We start from the raw sequence: 17,757 nt of genomic DNA, 5'->3' as shown, positions 1-17,757 counted from the left end.
TGGCGATGTGTAGTATTGTCGCGGCTGCGATCGCAGCCATTGTGGTGTTTCACTCCTTACAAATGCCATTCGCCGAGATGCGCGAAAGAGGTGAGAGCCTGAAGATCAAGTCGAACGATGACGAGAGTGAGTCTTTGGAGCTATATACTTTTGGTGGACACAAGTTGTGAAAGGAAGAACAGCAAACAGTACCACAACGAGCCAGATGTTGCACGAAGAGAGATTCAAAGAACGGTTAGCAAACTCGCTCGAGCCGAAACGAACATTCTGGTCTTCTGATGCTGACGAGCTGCAGGAAGCACGAGCTTGCAGACTCCAGCAGCTCGCAAACGTACTTCGGTGTCTGTAAGCTACATTTCCTCGCTGCAGTATCTCACACGCCTTTCCTTTCCTGTTGAAATCTTTCTCTCCGGCGATGACTCTATCTCCGACAAGTCGAATTGCAGTTTGGATCTGGCGCCTCTGCCTCGTAATGTTGCCTGAAGTAAGTTCTTTCTCACGGGGATCCTTGGAGAGTCTCCGGGTGAACTGGCACGGTCGAGCCGAAGCTGGCGGCTTCTCTCCAGGTTGACTTCTGGTTGACTTCTCGCTGGATCTGGATCCGTTGCTTCAAATCGGTAACTTGAGTCCTCAGCTCTGTTATCGTGTCATACCCTGGTATGATTGGGCTGCTGCCCGCTCTCTCCACAGTACTCGTCCTAGATTCATACTCGCGGAAGTGGTCCCCCTCACGCTTCAGCTGGATGGCCTCTGAGAATCTCGACAACTTCTTACGGAGCTGATTATGCTACTCCTGCAGGAGGCAACTGGCCTCTGTCTCGGTCCTGCCAATCTGCATAGCGTACTCGACGAAGCGCTCGTACGATTGCTGGATAAAGCAGCTCGCGATATTCTCAGTGCGGGTCATTGCCTAGTAGTATTTTCGGTAGATCCTCCTATCTTCACGGTGCACCAGCCTTCTGTCAGCGATCCGATCGTGTTGGACCTGGGGAAAACAGCTGAAGGGCCGGTTCAGTCTTGCTCATCTCCTAGACGGAGGCATCGTTCGAAGCATTGACATCGAAGACCTGGACACGGTCTCCGAATGGATCCGGAGAAAAAGGGAGTTCAAGTCGAATTCTCGTCGGAAGATCTGCCGCGCAGCGTGCTGGAAAACGTCCAAACGTCGATCAAGGGGCCCTATCATGCGAACCCGGACTGGAAAGCGACATCGTTCAGGAACCGCTGTGTCGTCAAACGGGTCGTGACCAAAGAGACCAGCTTCAAGTGGTCAAAAGATGACAAAGCTCATCATAGACCGTGCCTGACATGCACTAATTCTTGCTCGTTGCGCCTGCATCAGGAGCCACGACATCCCTCAACACTGGTTGTGGTCGCACTTCTACGGCAGTGCACGACCGAAGAGTTCCGGAACGAGAGGCGGAGCCAGAGGAGAGTGCCTTCCGGCAGCGAGAGGAAGCGCCCAAGGACAAAAACCGGTCATACGGGCGTGTACCGCTTTGTCAAGGTCTTGTTAGTAGTGGAAGGCGAGGAACCGGCGCTTCTGGTAACGCTTGTGCGCCTGGCAAGCTGCCTCCGGCGTGAAGTGGTGCCCTTGTTGGGCGATGGAGATGATATCATTTTAAGCCAGGCGTCGTCGACCCGAGCACACTCGAGTCTTCTGAGCTCGCGAGCAAAAGTTGGGGAAGATGGCTTGACATTGCCATGGTCGGCGGCATCGATCCGGAAAGACAACTCGATCACCCACGACTGGCGGCTCACCTTGGGTAGGAGTTGACCATCTTTGAATGAATTTACGGGCACGGCGCAGGTACATCTATCGGATGCATTCAGCAAAGTAGACATGATAGCCTTTGATAGTGCGCCAACCGTCGACCACGCGCCAGAAGATCCAGGAAGGAATGCGATACGGAGATGTTAACCAGCTGGCGAACTACGAACAGACCGCTTCGTACATATCGAGGCCCGTAGCGTCCACGTCAAGATTTGCAAGTGCCTTTTGCAAGACGTTTTCACCGAAGGCGTTAAGCCTATGACCGAGAAAACCGTATCAGAAGAATCCATGCGCTAGTATAGAAATCGTTATACAGCGGTACGGCCATGTTCGCGAGATTCCGAGTGAGTTGATGTGGCCTTGGAGTATTTTGGAAACTCTCGTGTCGGGTGGCCCATCGGCCTGCCCGCGTTCCCTTCGGTATTCTCGTGTTTCGTTAGCATGGCTTCGGACATAGCCGCCTGGCCGATCGGTTCTCTCTCTTCTCGTCGATGAGTGAATCCTCCTCTCTCGTTGTCATGTAAGCCAATACTAGCTTGGACAGTTCGACTTTCTCTGGCGAATCCGGATTCCGAACGGCCGGAGCGTTGGACCCCTTGGCTGGTACGGGTGGAAGTCCAAGGTAGGCCATTTCTCAGGGAGATCGGTCATCATTTATTGCCATCGCTCGCGCGTTCTGATGACGCGGCGAACGCCTCGCCATCTCACACGCAGTGATCCGGCACCGTCCAGCGTAAAACACAACTCGATCACCCACGACTGGCAATTCCACCTTGAGTAGGGCTTGTTAGCTGACCATCGTTGGATGAAGTCCCCAACTCGGCGCAAGGCCGACAGGGAAATTGCAGCAACAAATGTAGCAGTGAACACAGCGAATATCGTCCCTGAACAGCCTGGCAACTCTGAAAGCCATGTCGGAACTGTAGTTGCTATAGTTGCTGTTAGATTCGCCGAGACTGCTTGGGTCATGCAGGTCCACACGGGCGTTAAATATCGTCCCTGAACAGTCTCGTAGCTAAGAAAGGCACATCGGAACTGTGGCGCGCGTATCTCCTAGTTGGGGGAGTAGAGTAGAGCTTACCTCGCCGCTCCGAAGCAGGAGCTGGAGCGTTGGTCGTAGTTGACTGCTTCTCAATCCTGTCATTGCCCGTACAGAAGGTTGAAGGATGGTCGGTGTAGAGAATTATTTATTTGGCAAGGTTGGATCAGCAGATCTTGGAGTCTAGGCGCCGGTGGGAAGATGTTACCTCCGAATGCGAGGGACTCGGGGAGGCTGGAGAGCTGGACAAGGAGCAGTGATCTTAGTCCTTATCCATCGGCTTGCAATAAGAGGGAGGTCATTATACATTGTCGGGTGTTTTAGCTTACGCTCGGCTCGTCGGAGCTTGTAACGACTGCTTCGTGTCCAGGTTGGTTGATGATCACCTTGGGCCAGAAGACGACGACCTACCTCGTTGTAACGGCGCTTCTTCGCCACGTAGTTCACGTCCTAGCGAAGGTGATCTCCTGGTCGTTTCGCTGCTCCATTTATGCTATCCTGTTGTGATCTTACTGCTTCGCGTGCCTTGGTGATCAGAGCTTGGTCGCTCCGGATGGCATAGTCCTTCTCGCAGTCTTCGAATCGTGGCGGCATCCATATATTGTCGTTGGAGGTGGTGTAGTAGGTGTCTGAGTGATGAACATGAAGGTAATGTCGAAAGCAGAGAGAAAGATGGAAAAGGTGAAGTTCGGGATCGGCATACCTTCCTCGCGATGCAGAGTGTCGCACCTGCAACGAATCCGTTCAGCCCGCCGACGAAGTTGTATCCAGCTTCGACGCCACAACATGAGCGAACAATGGCAGCGAACAATGGCAAATCTTGTAGACCTAGGAAGAGAAGATCGCGGAAGTGCTGCCTTGGAGACGGACCGAGGTACCAGACAGGATGAATTCTGAGCTCCGAATGTAAAAGGTGCAGTTAAGGATAGAGTAGCAGTATGAATCACTTCAGAACAGACTCGATTCGATACTCTCTCGGAAGGAGGAGATTCTACGTATCCTTATACTACGGGCGCAATCTAGCTTAAACGAGCTTAAAAGGCCCTAGTAGGGGTGCATATGCCGCTAAGGCAGGGGATTAGATGCCGATTGTCGGTATTCGGCGGAGGCAGATGTAACATAGCCCCCCTCCTTGCGTAGAGCGTCGCGCTCTAAACAGTTTCACCTCGAGTAAATTCTTTTTGGTGTTTGCTAAGTTTAATAGCCTAAGGCCTTAATTAGGGTCCACTGCGGCTTCAAAACCTAGGCTCGGATCCCTCGAGTTCTTCTCTTCTTTAACAACCTTGTGCAGACTTAGTAAGTGTAACTTAATCCTATCCGATAGCTAAACAGGTCCAAAAGTGCCCCCCTAAGGGGCATTTGTAGCCTGTATAGTGCTAACGTGGCGTTCAGTTCCCTCCTAGCCCTATTTTCTACCGGACGACCTCGAATTCTATCGAAAAACCGCTATTCTTACCAAACGACCCCATCCGCGACCGAACGAGCCTATTATGACGCAACCCGCCTCTATCGCGACCTAACGCAAGCAATTCGCCGCTAACGGCATCTTTAAGGGCAATCCGTACGTTAACTGCCTTAACAAGCCCTTAAACAAGGCCGATTTGGCCTAGTTCTGCCTCTTTGCGCGCGAATCGCCGGATAAGTAGGCAACTGATGATAAGGACGAATATCACCTGAAGTGTTATAATTGCTCTAACCGCGATTGTTTCCAGGTATGTACACACGGGGTTAAAAGGGGGCTTTCGGGGGCTAATGTAGTCAAAAGATGCCGGAACTGGTCAAAGGCGACATTACGAGAGCCAATAAGCTCCGCAGGGCCGCTATTGCCGCCGATGGTACCGGAGCGATAGCTACGGCGGCTTGTTCGGCCTACAAGGCGGTCTACGTGCGCATTAAGGGGTATGTGTAGTTAGTTCGGGTCTGTTTGGCTCCGTTAACCCCCTTCTAGGCGCTTCAACTCCTTTACCGGTGTTAACGGCCTCCATCTATACTAAGGCAAGGCCGAATTCGACTAGACGGGACCGCTTATGCTTGGAAAGCGCGAGAAGTTGCTCGCTAAGGAGGCTGTGAAGCGAAAGAGGGAGCTTGTGAGTATTTAGGTCCCTTCTTGCCCAAAAGTGCCCTACTAACCCCAATAGGGTGAAGACGTGCCTAACACCCCCCGCAAGCGACTTATTCTAGCCTAAGGATCTACCGAGGACCGCCTAAGGCGTCGCGTTCGGGCCCTTTCGGCCGCTCTAGACACCGTCTACACCCGTGCGGGCGCTAAGAAGGGCTCGAAGGCCTCCGTTGTAGAGGGAGTGCTCCGTCCGACCGAGTACGACCTCTCTAAGGACCTTAAGCCTAAGGAATAAGCATATAAGCGCTTTTTCGTGTTTCTTTTGTCTCTTTTAGCCTCTTTTAGGCTCGTTTTAGGACTGATAGGTGCGGTAACGCCCGGGTTTGTTTCTTTTTGCTACGACTTGGCGACTTATGGATCAGATGGAATTAAAATGACTTCACTGTGCTTGATTGTCTCTCGTTGTGTGATAATGTCGTCCTTAGGGGCCCGTTTGGCCCCTAATTTCCCCCCCTAGGATTTCATTGGATTGAAATTCTTCTAAAGTAGAGAAAATTTTTAGGTAACTAGGAACCGGACTAAGGAGTTAGTGTAGTGTTAACTAGTGTCTTTTGGGCCTTAATAGTAACTAATAACGCGTTTGTATATCTATCGTGCTGGTCTACCGCCCTTAGTACCTCCCGTGCTTCTATTAAATGCTCTTATCGCAGCAGGGCTAATGTAAGTCGTAGGTTCCCAAGTGTTTTCAGACGCGGGCCAGCCCTTCCACGCGATCCTATACATTTATCTGCTGTGTTGTTTCTTACGCTTTAGGATCTTGTCTACTATGTAAACGTCGGGTTCCTCTAATCGGATCTCCTTTAGGCTATTCTAGGCCCGTTCGGTGATTTTGGCAGGTTTTTCCTCCTCTAGCAGGGAGATGTAGAACGTAGGATGGATGTTTATCGTTTCCGGCAGTTCTAGCGTGTACGCGACGTCGTTTACGACTCGCTTAATCCTATATAGGCCGACATACTTATAATCGAGCTTTTCCGACGGCTGGATAGACTTTAAATATCGAGTAGAGAGGTACATACGGTCGCTAACCTTGTACGTTTTCGCAGTTTTGCGAGCATTGTAGTATCGTGCGTGTCTCTCCTGTGACGCAGCTAGTCTTTTATATAGCGTTTTCTACAGGCCGATTACTCTATACGCTATTTCCGCCGCACTAGGAGCTTTGCCCTCTAATTAGGGCAGGTCGGGCTATCTAGCAGCAATTAGATCGCGAACGTTATATGCTTGGAATAGTGTTACCCCTATTGTCGCATAAACGCTATCGTTGTAAGAGAATTCGGCTACCGACAGCATCTATGCCTAGTCGTCCTGTTCGTAGTTGCAGTACACTCGTAGGTATTGCTCTAGCGTTTAGTTCTAACGTTCCGTCTGACCGTCCGTTTAGGGGTAATATGCGGTACTTAGGCCCCTTCGGACCCTAAGGTAGTAGCAAAGCGTGCTCTAGAACTTGGATGTAAGGATTAGTCCTCTGTCGGACGTAATTAACTTAGGAGTTCCGTGAAGGCGGAAGATTTCTCTTAGGAAGACCTCCGCGAGGGTTTCGGCGTTAATGTCCTTCCGTACGGGAATGTAGTGGGCTATTTTGGACCACCTGTCTATAACGACGAGGATTAAGTCGTATATGTGCCCTATGAACGTACTTAGGGGCAGATCGGTAATGAAATCTAATGTTAGGTCCTCTTAGGGCCCGTTTAGTAGAGCTTCCGCATAGAGTTCTCCATATAGGCTATGTCGCCGTAGCTTCGCCCTGTCGCATGTCTAGCAGCTGTTTACGTAGTCCTTAACGTATTTTCTTATGTCCGGCCAGTAGAACGACCGTTGCAACAGCTCTAGGGTCCGTTTAAAACTAAAGTAGCTGGCCAGGGGATCGTTATAGCACTAGCGGAGAGCTGCTAGGCGTACTGGGCCCGCAGGCACGTACAGTTTCCGTTCGTAGAAGAGGAATTCGCCCTGTATAGCCCACCTTTGGGTCTATTCCGGCGGATCTGGGTCATTTATAGCCAGTTCGACTATCGATGCTATAGGGTTATGTTTCAGGCTTTCGCGTATTGTATTAATTAGCGGGGAGTCTGATAATTCTTCTATTAGAGTGCTCGCTATTATATACATTTTGCTGCAGTAGGTCCTGGCGAGCTGCAGATAGTAGGTTATAACTGCTATTATGGACCGAACAGGGCTAGATTCGGCTGTTATTCCCTCGGACAGACCTAGTTGGTGCCGAAGGGTGTCTAATACAGGAGCACTGTCGCTTTCGTTAATCTACCGTCCCAAGTAGTCCCTATCTTCTAAGTCTAGGCGTCTGCTCACTCCGTCCGCGGCGGCATTAAGCGACCCCGGGTTGTACGTTATGCGGAAGTCGACGTTTGACAGCTGCTCTGCCTATCTTGCCTATCTTCGGCTTAGTTGCTTAGTTGTTATAAACTATTTTAGGTTGTAATGGTCTGTTAAGACCTTAATTTGGTGCGAAGCGCCCTTAACGTAGTGTCTCTAGTGCTTAAAGGCCTCGACTATAGCGAGAAGCTCTTAATCGTGTATGTTATAGTTCCTTTCGGCCGCGTTCATCTTACTAGAGAAGAAGGCTACTAGGTGCTAGTACATTTTGCCCTCCGTTTTATGCGGTTGGGACAGTACTGCCCCGACGGCGAACCTAGAGGCATCTGTTACGACGCGGATAGGCAGTTTTAGGTCGAAATGCCGCAAGATAGGCGCTTTAATAAACCTGGTCTTTAACTGCTAGAATGCTTGTACTACGTTAGGTAGGAGTTCGAGGGGAACTGATTCCTCCTTTCTCTGTCGGTGTCCTCCTTTGGCACTATTTGGGCCTCTTTCTGTCAAGCGGTTTAGTAGGCTAGCTATGCGGGAGAATCCCTTAATAAACTAGCAGTAGTAGTTCGCAAATCCGATAAAGATGCGAATGTCCCTAACTAAGGCCGGAAGGGGCCAGTTAGCGATAGCTTGGATCCTTTCTGCCTCTATTTCGACCCCTTTTGGGGTTACTACGAACCTAAGGTAGCCGACTTGCCGCTTAAAGAACTCGCACTTTGATAGTTTAGCGAAGAGTCGGTGTCTTCTAAGTCTCTCGAGGACCATCCTAACGTGTTTCTTGTAGCTTTTGGCGTCTTGTAAGTATATTAAGATATCGTCGAGGTATACTATAACACAGTAGTCTAGCAGGCCCCGGAGGGCGTAGTTCATATATCCTTGGAACACTGCTAGGGCGTTAGTTAGCCTAAACGGGACTACAGTGTACTCAAAGTAGCTATACCTCGTCCGAAAGGCAGTTTTCTACTGGTTACTCTCCTTAATTCGGATGCGATGGTACGCGTCTCGTATATCTAGCTTTGTAAAGAACTTTGCCGGCGCTAACTAGTCCAGAGATTCCTAGACGAGGGGCAGGGCGTGTCTATTCTTAATAGTAACGGCATTAAGGGCCCTGTAGTCGACGCACAGACGTAGGCCGCCGTCCTTTTTCTTTACAAAGAGGATGCCTGCCCCCGCTAGGGAGGTCGAGGGGCGGATCCACCCCTTCTCTAGGCTGTCGGCGAGGTAATTGCGCAGAGTCTCCAGTTCTATTATAGAGAGGTTGTACAATAGGCCGTACGGGGCCTCCTTGCCTTCTTCGAGGTCGATACTAAGCTTATTCGGCCCCGTCTCGGGGAGAAGGGACTCGTTTCCTTCTGCGAAAACGTCCGCGAAATCCGAGAATTCGCTTGGAAGTTCCGGTTCTTTTGGCGCGTCGTCTGTGCGTTAAGCGGCAAGGGCCTAAACGCGCCCTAAAGGGATGCCGGAGGCGTCCTTCTAGAACTCTTTAGGTAAGACGAGCCTAACCGGCCTCTATTGTCTGCCTTTCGTCCCCTTCTAGGTGACGCTTTTGCGGATGAAGTTCACCCTCGGGTTCTATCGTTCTAGCTAGGGCATGCCGAGGACTAGTTGGAACCCGTGGATTCTTCCGACTGCGAAGGTTTCTATATATCCTCTTGTGTGTCCTTAAGTGTCTGTTACTTTAAACGGGACGTGGCATTCTCCCTAAACAGCCATCCTCTGGCTGTTTAGTGCTACGTATTAGGCCGTTTGCCCTAACTCGGGGCTTAGGCCTAGCTCTTTGGCTGCTATGTTGTCTATAAAGTTGCTTTGCGCTCCGCAATCGAGTAGTGCTTGGAGTGTCTTAGTCCTATTAGGACCCTGCATCTCCACTTTAAGGCGTATTAGCCCTTCCCCTATAGTTCGGGGAATTCCTCCTAGCTCGGCAGCCTTTCTTTAGGCCTCTAAGTACTAGACTTAACCCGCAGCGATTAGAGGGGATCTACTGCGGGCTCTCCCTTTTCCCGACTAGTCCTTGTTAGGGCATTCCTAGCGCCGGTGGCCCTCTTTACTATATGTCTAGTAGGCGGTAGCCGACTTCTCCTCGTTAGCCGCCTTCGGGGGGGTTTTAGCCCTTCTCGGCCTACTCGGGGGCTTGTTGTTTTTGTTTAGGCGCCTTCCGTTAGTCTCGTCGACGGAAGTCTTCGCTAAGCGCTTTTTGTTAAATTCCTATATCTGTCGGTACGATATATTAGCTCGTTCCTCCGCATCTACGAGGGTCGTAAGGGTAACTTAGCCCTGTTCGAGCCTGTTTCTAACCGCCGGGGTAAGAGCTCCCTTAAATTTATAGATTATCTTAGGAATGTCGGTGCAACCGATCTTATCCTACTGTTCTTTTAGGTAGTTTATCAGCCCGGTTAGGGTCCTGTCGCCCTGTTTGGCCTCTTTAATGTTGTCTATAGCTCTTTGGGTGCGTTCGTCTTTTGTACCTATGGAATCCAGCATTACGAGCTATATGTCGCTCTATGTTGGCCGAACAGGTGCCTTGTCGAGAAGGTAGCGCTTCTAGTGCTACTTTTGGGGTCTCGCCATCTATTCTTTAGCGAATTCTATCTTTTCTTCGTCGGTGGCTATGCTAGCCTAGTTAATTGCTCGGTTAATGTCTTCCTGCTACTATTCCTAGTTAGCGCGGTTCTTTCCCTCGAAGATGTAGGGATTCCGGGCCTTTAGGAGCGCGTTCTTAGGGATGGATAGCCGAACTAGGGCATCGGGCAGGACAGTAGGGATAGATCCGTTCTGTACCTGGGCGATGCGGTCCCTTATAGCCTTGTTGCGTGCCTAGAGAAGGCTAAGCTAGAGGAGGCGCTCCTGTCTAGCGGTAGCGGCCTCTTCCTTGCGGATTTGTTCATTAATGTCGTCTTCTTCTCCCTTAGGTGGAGTGTCTTCTTCCTGTGGAGGGTTCTCCGGTTCTTCTTCGCCCTCGTTAGCGGCATCCTAGTGCCCGATAGGTTCTTCCGGGTTTTTAGGCCCGCCTTCGGCGTCTTCGTCGTCGCTAACGATAGTCTAAGTAGAGGTTTCTATAGTCTCCGGGTCGTTGGCGGGTTCGTTCGCACGGCGACAGGTGCTCTTACTCCCTAATAGGCCGGGACGAGACGAAGCCATCTCGGAAGTAATTCGTCGTGCTGTAGGGTAGATCGAATCGTGTGTAAAAGGTGCAGTTAAGGATAGAGTAGCAGTATGAATTACTTTAGAACAGACTCGATTCGATACTCTCTCGAAAGGAGGAGATTCTACGTATCCTTATACTACGGGCGCAATCTGGCTTAAACGAGCTCAAAAGGCCCTAGTAGGGGTGCATATGCCGCTAAGGCAGGGGATCAGATGCCGATTGTCGGTATTCGGCGGAGGCAGATGTGACACCGAACGCCTTCGCATCGACAGCGGGCGGCGACCGATTGTGCTGCATATGGGATGAGACAGCTTGAGCAACGACGGGAAGATAAAGTCGTGATCACGGCTGTTGATTCTGGAGGCCGGTCCGCCCTCGAGCGATTCGATCCACCACACTGTCAGGCTAAGGCTGATGTTTCGGCTGTTGCCACTGGATCTGCGGAGCAGCTTGCTATCCAGCGGCTTGATTGAAGACATTGACAGGCTTGTGCTGCTATTCTTGCTGAGTCTGTCGAGCACGGCGTAGAGGCGGCAGCGCAGAAGAAGGAGTGAAAGTTGCTCCTCACTGGAGCGAGTATGGTCGGCTGGTGTATTCTGATCCAGAGCCATGTTGGCGCGGGAAAGACGAGGTAGTGCGCGCTGTGATTGGGCCTGGTTGGTACGGCGAGCACGTCAAGGAGGCGGAGGCACCTTTGCCGGCAGCATCGTATGTCTTCCGCTACGAGAATGTTGAGGTCGAGAGAGGTCTTGATCATTTGTGCCGGAGTGACTTGAGCCCGACCTTCTCGCCCGACTAATCCGAGGCCACTGAACAGCTTACGCACAATCGTCGATGCTCGTACTTTCAGCCGGATGTTATTGTTCGATCGTTTGGACGTTGGACAGCAGCAAACGTCAGCGTCTTTGATCTTCCATTGGCTTTCCGTACTCGTTGATTGCTCAATAACGCAAATGTACCAAACTCGTGGAGACGATACTTCATCCATGCCACCGCAATCTCTTCGCTCACCTCTCCACCCCCCAAGCCTCCCTATACCCATGCCGGAACTCCCATCCCCATCGTCTCCCCTTCACCCCACAAATATCCCAAGCGTCTCCACATCATCAATTCCCCGAATTCTCTCCAGCGTCCTCTCATCAATCGGAACCACAGTCTCAATCTCCCACACATTCCTCCTTCCCGACATACTACTCACACACCCCACCCGCAGCACCGTCACACCTTCTCCCCTCAAGATGTACGCCGCCTGATCCAGCGCCTCCTCTGTCTGGAAACTCGTCCGCAACCATTTTTTGTGCGTGACCTGCTTCAGGACCATGCGATAGCGGAATGATAGGCTTGGTTGCTGTATCATCTGGCGGAGAGGGAGCAGAGGAGGAAGAGAAACGGAGGCGGCGAGGTCGAAACGGGCAACTTCGGGAGAGGTTTTGATGGCAGTTTTGACGGAGTCGGAGAGAGGGCCGACTACTTCGACTGTGAAGGAGTTGAGGGAGTCGCCTTGCTTGATCTCTAGGACGGAAATGCGTTCCTTCTCCAGCATGGCTTTTGTACGCTCGGTGGTGGTGATGTTGGCATGGTCTGTCGCATTATCGGAGAGCACCAGGAGGAAGAAGTCTCTCGTCCGAAGCGGTTGCGTTGTTGGCTCGACGCTACCTCCAGCAGCGCGGTCGCGAGCGGGACGAGGGAAGAACAGCCGCACAGCAGGATCCGCACGGATGTGCTCTCGCGCAGCTTCCGGCAAGGCGATTCCACCTCTCACCGCCCAGGAAGAAGTCGTGCCGCCGGTCTCCTCCAACCACAGCACACAAATGTTCTCTACGTCGAAAATCGCTTTTGTGCGTGCGAATGTCGCTTCAGCTTCTTGGTCGGAGACGGTGGCGTGGAGAACGAGGAGGAAATCTTGGATTGGAGGCATTTCCGCTTCGATGATACTGTGCTGGTTTGATATGCTGGATTTCGTTGTGGTGGTGTTGTCGTATAAGGTGAGCTGGGAGTTGGACATATGAGCTGAACTCTGCCGATCTTCTCCTCTGCTCGCCTAATCTTCCCCTCCCAACGAACGATCCACCCCGGCTGTCCTCCCCGCTGCACGGAACAACCGACCCCTGTATGCATCCACTTGTTCCTCAGCAGCATTTGAGGCGCAGTAAAGCTCGAGTCTTCATCCCGAGTGGTGCGGAACAACGGGCGCTAAGTCATGTCCTCCTGGGAGGATTTGTCATGTGAAAGACTTGATTCAGCCACCGCAAGTCGAGGCAAGTGAAGGCGGATGGACAGGGAAGCGAGCTGGTCACGCCTTTCTTAGGGTCTTGACTGGACTCGAGGTGCAGCACGCTAGCTTATGTACGCGGTTGACTCATCTTTCATGTGATTCTGATGATGAGAAAGTGAAGGACTTGTGGCTTGACCGCTGGCAGAGAATTCATGAACGCATTTGACTCTCGACAGTCTCTGGCCTACAACGACGACTTCAGCACCATTGTACAACGACCTGCTTCCTTTCTGTCATCGATCAACACCTTGTCAGCATTTGCGCCCATCGACTTGTATCTCTCGATATACCCATACTCAACAAGTTATACTCCAAACACTCACCGCAAGACTCGAATCGATCCCTCCAACAGCGCAATCAACTCAGCTTCCTTTCTCCCGAACAAGCCTTCGATCAACAGCACCATGCCGGGCAAGCACTACCCCGATCCTTCAAAGCCGCAGAAGAAGCAGCCAAAGCGCGCACCTCCGACGCCTGCACCACCGACCAGGACAAATGCTTCCGCCATCGACGATCAAAGCACGGAAGAGCCATCGAGAGTCATGCGGAACGATACCACAGTCACTCGCCCGCAACACCTGACGCCGCGGCAAGATGTTCGAGCACAGCAAGCGCAAGGCGCTGCGCATGAGCGAGAAGAGGGCTCGCAGTTGAGACGTCGTTATGCCGGATGGCGCGCCGCGCAAGAGCAGGGAGAGAACGTGGTCGCTGCGGGAGCGAACGAGTTTGAGCAGTTGCTCAACGTTCAAGGCGCGCAAGACGAGGGAGAAGTGCAGGAGGCAGAGGAGATGCAGGTCGAGCAAGAGCAGCGTGAACGTCCTCCGCGGCGCAAGAATTCAGGCGCGCTGACGCGTCAGAGGAGAGAGAGGGCGATTGCGAGGAGGGCTGAAGCCGCTCGCCAACAACAGGAAGAAGCAGAGCAATGGACGGCACAACAGACCGCCAATCTTCCGTTGACTGAGAGAGATGTGCTGGGCCGTGAGGACGATGAAGGTAGACCTCAGCGGTCTGGCCAGCGAATTCGGACGAGGGCGGAGCGTAAAGAGCAACGCGATCGGAAGACAGAGAAGCGCAGGTTGGAGAAGCTGAAGCGACGTGCGGAGGAACAGGTCCGTTTCGAAGCTCGCATTGCTGCAGAAGGAGAGACGTTCCTCATGGACGAAACGGCGGCAGTGGCTCGCCAGCAAGCTTTTGCATCAACCCGGCAGCCGGCAACACCGCGATACGCAGGCCAGCTTGGACGACAGCACGGCGAGATGAATTGGTCAACGTTTGGGCCCGGGAATCAGAGACAGCCATTCCGAGTCGACAACTTCGTGCGAGGCGGCATTCCGCCCGCGTCGTCCGGAGGTCGACAGCTGCGGCGCGATCAAGACTTCAACCGCCAATATGCTCCACCTCCTCCTCCTCCTCCTCGCGGCAACGGCCCAAGCCAGTACGGCGAGCAAGCGTTCGCGGCATTGCGGGCTCAGCATGCGGACCAAGCGAACAATGCGGCTGCGGTTGCTTCAGGACGTCGTTCAGGCGGCGAGAGCTTGGAGCGTCGAGATCAAGACAAGTAGTTGTTTCTGGAACGCCGCAGTAGGAGGAAGAAGTGCTGCACAAAGAGTGCAACAAACCGTTGTAGCAAGCAAGGTGCTGATATCGTCAGCTCAAAAGTAGATCGATAGAGAATCAAGCGAACAGTCTTCTTCTGAACATATCCTTACTTCATCCTGAGTCTATCACATTCCCAAGTCTAGAGGCATGCCTGCTGCAGGCATCGCAGGGGAATACCTCAGCATTTGGAGGATTAGTCATGCTTCATAACGTACTACATCCTCGACCGTCTCTGGTTCCTGAACCCCAATTCACGACACTGCTTCAACAATCGCATGCTTCTTATACTACACCAAACATTCGCCCAACTTCTGCGCCAAAGACATCAACGGTCTCCACGTATACCCATTCATAACATCCTATACTCCAACAAAGCACCTCTCTTCGCACATCTCAGCCAACGCTCCCATCGATATTGACAGAGCTTGCTTCCTTAAGCGCTCACGAAACGATACGCCTTCGCTCGTCAGCATCATGCCCGGCCGCCATGACGGACCGACGCCGCCGAGAAAGAAGAAGCCCCAACGTTCCAGGCGCACTGCAGCTTCGGCGGAGGATCTCGCGCGCAGAGTCGATGAGCAGAGGAGCGACGAAGAGGTGGAGAATATGGCGACTCAGCACACCCGACCAGGCGCGATGCAACGAGGACATAGGAGGAATCGTCGGAGAACTCGAGTGGAAGAAGTCCTGGCCAGGGAAGGTCGAAGCACAAGAGACGCACAGGTAGAAGAGGCTGGAGCGCAGGAAGACGCAGTCGAATCGCGGAAGAATGATGTTAAGGCGCATGAGGTTACTCGGGAAGTCTTGACACCGCGGCGTGAGAGACCAAAGGCACCACCTGGCGGATTACTCGCAGCAGCCAACGAACGCCTTCGTCAAAGAGAAGCAGCAGAGATGCAACAGGCGAGGGACCAGTTCTTCGAGCAACACCCGACTGGAGGAGATCCCATGCTGCGCATCTTCGGCAAAACCATTACCGAGATGTCAGACAAGCAGAAGGCGCACCATGAAACCAATGAGAGCCGTCATGCTGAGCTCAAGGAACGCGGAAACAAGGAGCACCTGGAGAAAATGCGGAAGCGGCGTGAGAAGAAGCAGGCGCGCGTCGCTGCTGGTGCTGGTACTGCTGATGCAAGGAGGACGGCTGGAGTCGACGATGAGCTTGATGATCGACCCCAGGGTGAGATTGTATCGACATCACGTCCGCCTACTTCAAAGCACGATGGACAAGGACGTCAGCCAGGTCTCGCCATCGAGCCCTCGCGTCTTGAAGGTACTCTACGAGGCGGAGAGTCTTTCTCAACAACCTCGAATAGAGAGAAGACCAACCCGTTCGACCAACGTCCCTCCACAACAGGCGTTGCCCACCGTGGCGGCGAACAAATCGCTCGACGTCTGCCACCTCTGTTCCCGGTTCTACCAAGTCAGCGCGGACGAAACGCCGGTCGTGCCGCTGTCTTCGAATCGCACGCAGAGGTCCAAGCCCGCTACGAGGCTTCTGGTGCCGCGGACCGTCGTGTGTTGGAAGAAGCAGCAGAGAGGAGAGCTCAACAGTATGAGAGTGTGTTTGGCTTTCGTCCTGACGTCGAAACACATCCACCTCAAGGTCTCGGTGGCCAGCATCGTTTTGGCTTTCCTTACGTTGCAGGCGGTTTCGCAGAAGGTCTACAGCGTGAGCAGGCACAGCGGGGTGGTCTTGTGGGTCGAAGAGGTGGTCGAGCGATCGAAGCATCGGTCCGCGGCACCGAAGAGTCCAATGCTTCTTCGAGGAATCAGCGTGAAGCTCAATTGCCGCCAGCCTTGCGAGGTCTTCCATGGGCAGTCCCGGCCAGCGATGGAAGACGAGGATTTCCGCCACGGCGATTAGCTCACCACTCAATTAATGGCTCGCGGTCGGAGACGAGGGACGCTGTCAACCATAGAAGAGGCGCTGGCATGAACTCGTCTCAGCCGGGTGAGACACGCTTCAAGGTCGAGAACGAGGAATCACGCATCAAGCAGGAGGATGAAAGCGATACCGTTTCGCCTGGCCAGCAGCCTACTACTTGGTTGACTGACTCGCCCGTCAAAGCTGAAAGCGATCCCACCGTCAAAGTCGAGAGCGAGGAACAAAGCTCCGACGCTCCGCATCCGGCACGTGTGGGAGGACAAAGGAGTTCAGGCAAGGACGCGAAGCATTTGAAGACTCCTGCGGAGATCTTGGGATGGAAACCTGCGTTCCGGACATGATGGAAGTTGGGCGTACTTGACTTGTACATTGCACCGGATCTTGGAAGAGTTGTAGGGAACGGAACAGCAGTAATGAGGGACGAGATTAGGCAGAGGAGGCATGCTGTCAGTGATTGAGATCTTCACAGAGGACGACAGCGGACAGGCGAACTTTGCAATTGGAACACAGCTCGAGAACGTCACTGCGAGTATACATTGAGTTAACTATACCTGCTGTATCTTCCATGTCTCCTGCTTTCTGCTCAGATCTGCTTCCAGCCAGCAACGGACATCCAATACCTGTGACAGCGGGAGATGGGCAATCTGCATTAGTTTTTCGGCTATACCTCCTTCTCCAACGTCCATGCTGCTATATACAATGCCGTCAAAGTATCGCGCCCTGCGTCACTGAAGCTGGGAGTCTGCGCTATGCAACAAGGACGAGTGTTTCGTGAACAGGCCTCATGGCCTGATGTCGAAGCCACAAATTGGTGCCTTTCCTCTCGCGATACCCCAGTCGCTTCCACTCATGTCCTCGGCTGCGTAAACAATCACCTGTCTGATCCGGTTGACTCTTCATGTCTCGACCCAGCAAGGCAGAGTCCGCAACTCAGCCACTTCCATCGGGAACGGCAACGTCCCATGGTAATCAGAGAATGCCCAAGACGTCGTGCTCACACACAAAACCCACTCAAACACCATCGCCTTCATCTCCTCGTCAGCCCACGCCGTGATCGGGTTGCTACTCGAATGGATCTCAATCCGCGCCACACCGCGAGCCTGTCCAGGATGCGGAAACGGGACGAAGAACTTAATCCTCGCATTCTCGTACACCGGATCCCTCTCCTTCCAATGCGCCATGACGTCGGGGTAGTTGGACACGTTGGGAGTGTAGAACGGCATCCAGCGCCACAGTAGGTTGAAGTGCGCCAGGAGAGCATTGGATGGTCGGTGGCGGGTCCAGGCGCCGAATCTGTAGCAGTCGTGCTCGTCTAGGGAGATGTCGACGTCTTCGATGGAGCCGCACTCGTGCAGAATCTTGAGCGCAGCTTTTCGAGAGCTTTGGGTGACGGAGAGGGCGTTCTTGACTGTCTGCCAGGCTTCGATGTCTATTGCTTGGAGGTAATTTTGATTTGGCCCGGTGGTGTAGAGATGGAGTTCCAACGGAGTGGTGGCCGCTTGGACAATAATCTTATCTTTCATTTCCTGCGGCAGTTTGGTCCAGATATCGGTCATTGGCGCGCTCAACGGCGTCGAGGTCTTTGGCAGTTCTTGCGGC

General features: G+C 52.8%; 3 protein-coding genes across 3 annotated transcripts; 2 read left to right on the top strand and 1 right to left on the bottom strand.

The window, feature by feature from the left end:
• Positions 1-11,468: 11,468 nt before the first annotated feature.
• MYCGRDRAFT_94770 (uncharacterized protein) lies at positions 11,469-12,314 on the bottom strand (the record flags this gene model as incomplete). Its single annotated transcript, XM_003850834.1, has 1 exon — positions 11,469-12,314. The coding sequence occupies one exon, from the start codon at positions 12,312-12,314 to the stop codon at positions 11,469-11,471; it is 846 nt and encodes a 281-aa protein (XP_003850882.1).
• Positions 12,315-12,823: 509 nt separating this feature from the next.
• Positions 12,824-14,233, top strand: MYCGRDRAFT_94769 (uncharacterized protein; the record flags this gene model as incomplete). Its single annotated transcript, XM_003850932.1, has 1 exon — positions 12,824-14,233. One exon carries the CDS (start codon positions 12,824-12,826, stop codon positions 14,231-14,233), a length of 1,410 nt encoding a protein of 469 aa, XP_003850980.1.
• Positions 14,234-14,744: 511 nt separating this feature from the next.
• Positions 14,745-16,499, top strand: MYCGRDRAFT_94768 (uncharacterized protein; the record flags this gene model as incomplete). Its single annotated transcript, XM_003850933.1, has 1 exon — positions 14,745-16,499. The coding sequence occupies one exon, from the start codon at positions 14,745-14,747 to the stop codon at positions 16,497-16,499; it is 1,755 nt and encodes a 584-aa protein (XP_003850981.1).
• Positions 16,500-17,757: the final 1,258 nt, after the last annotated feature.

This window comes from Zymoseptoria tritici, chromosome 7 (assembly GCF_000219625.1).
Source record: "Zymoseptoria tritici IPO323 chromosome 7, whole genome shotgun sequence".
NCBI lineage: Eukaryota > Fungi > Ascomycota > Dothideomycetes > Mycosphaerellales > Mycosphaerellaceae > Zymoseptoria > Zymoseptoria tritici.
This window is presented reverse-complemented; position numbering and strand designations above follow the sequence as displayed.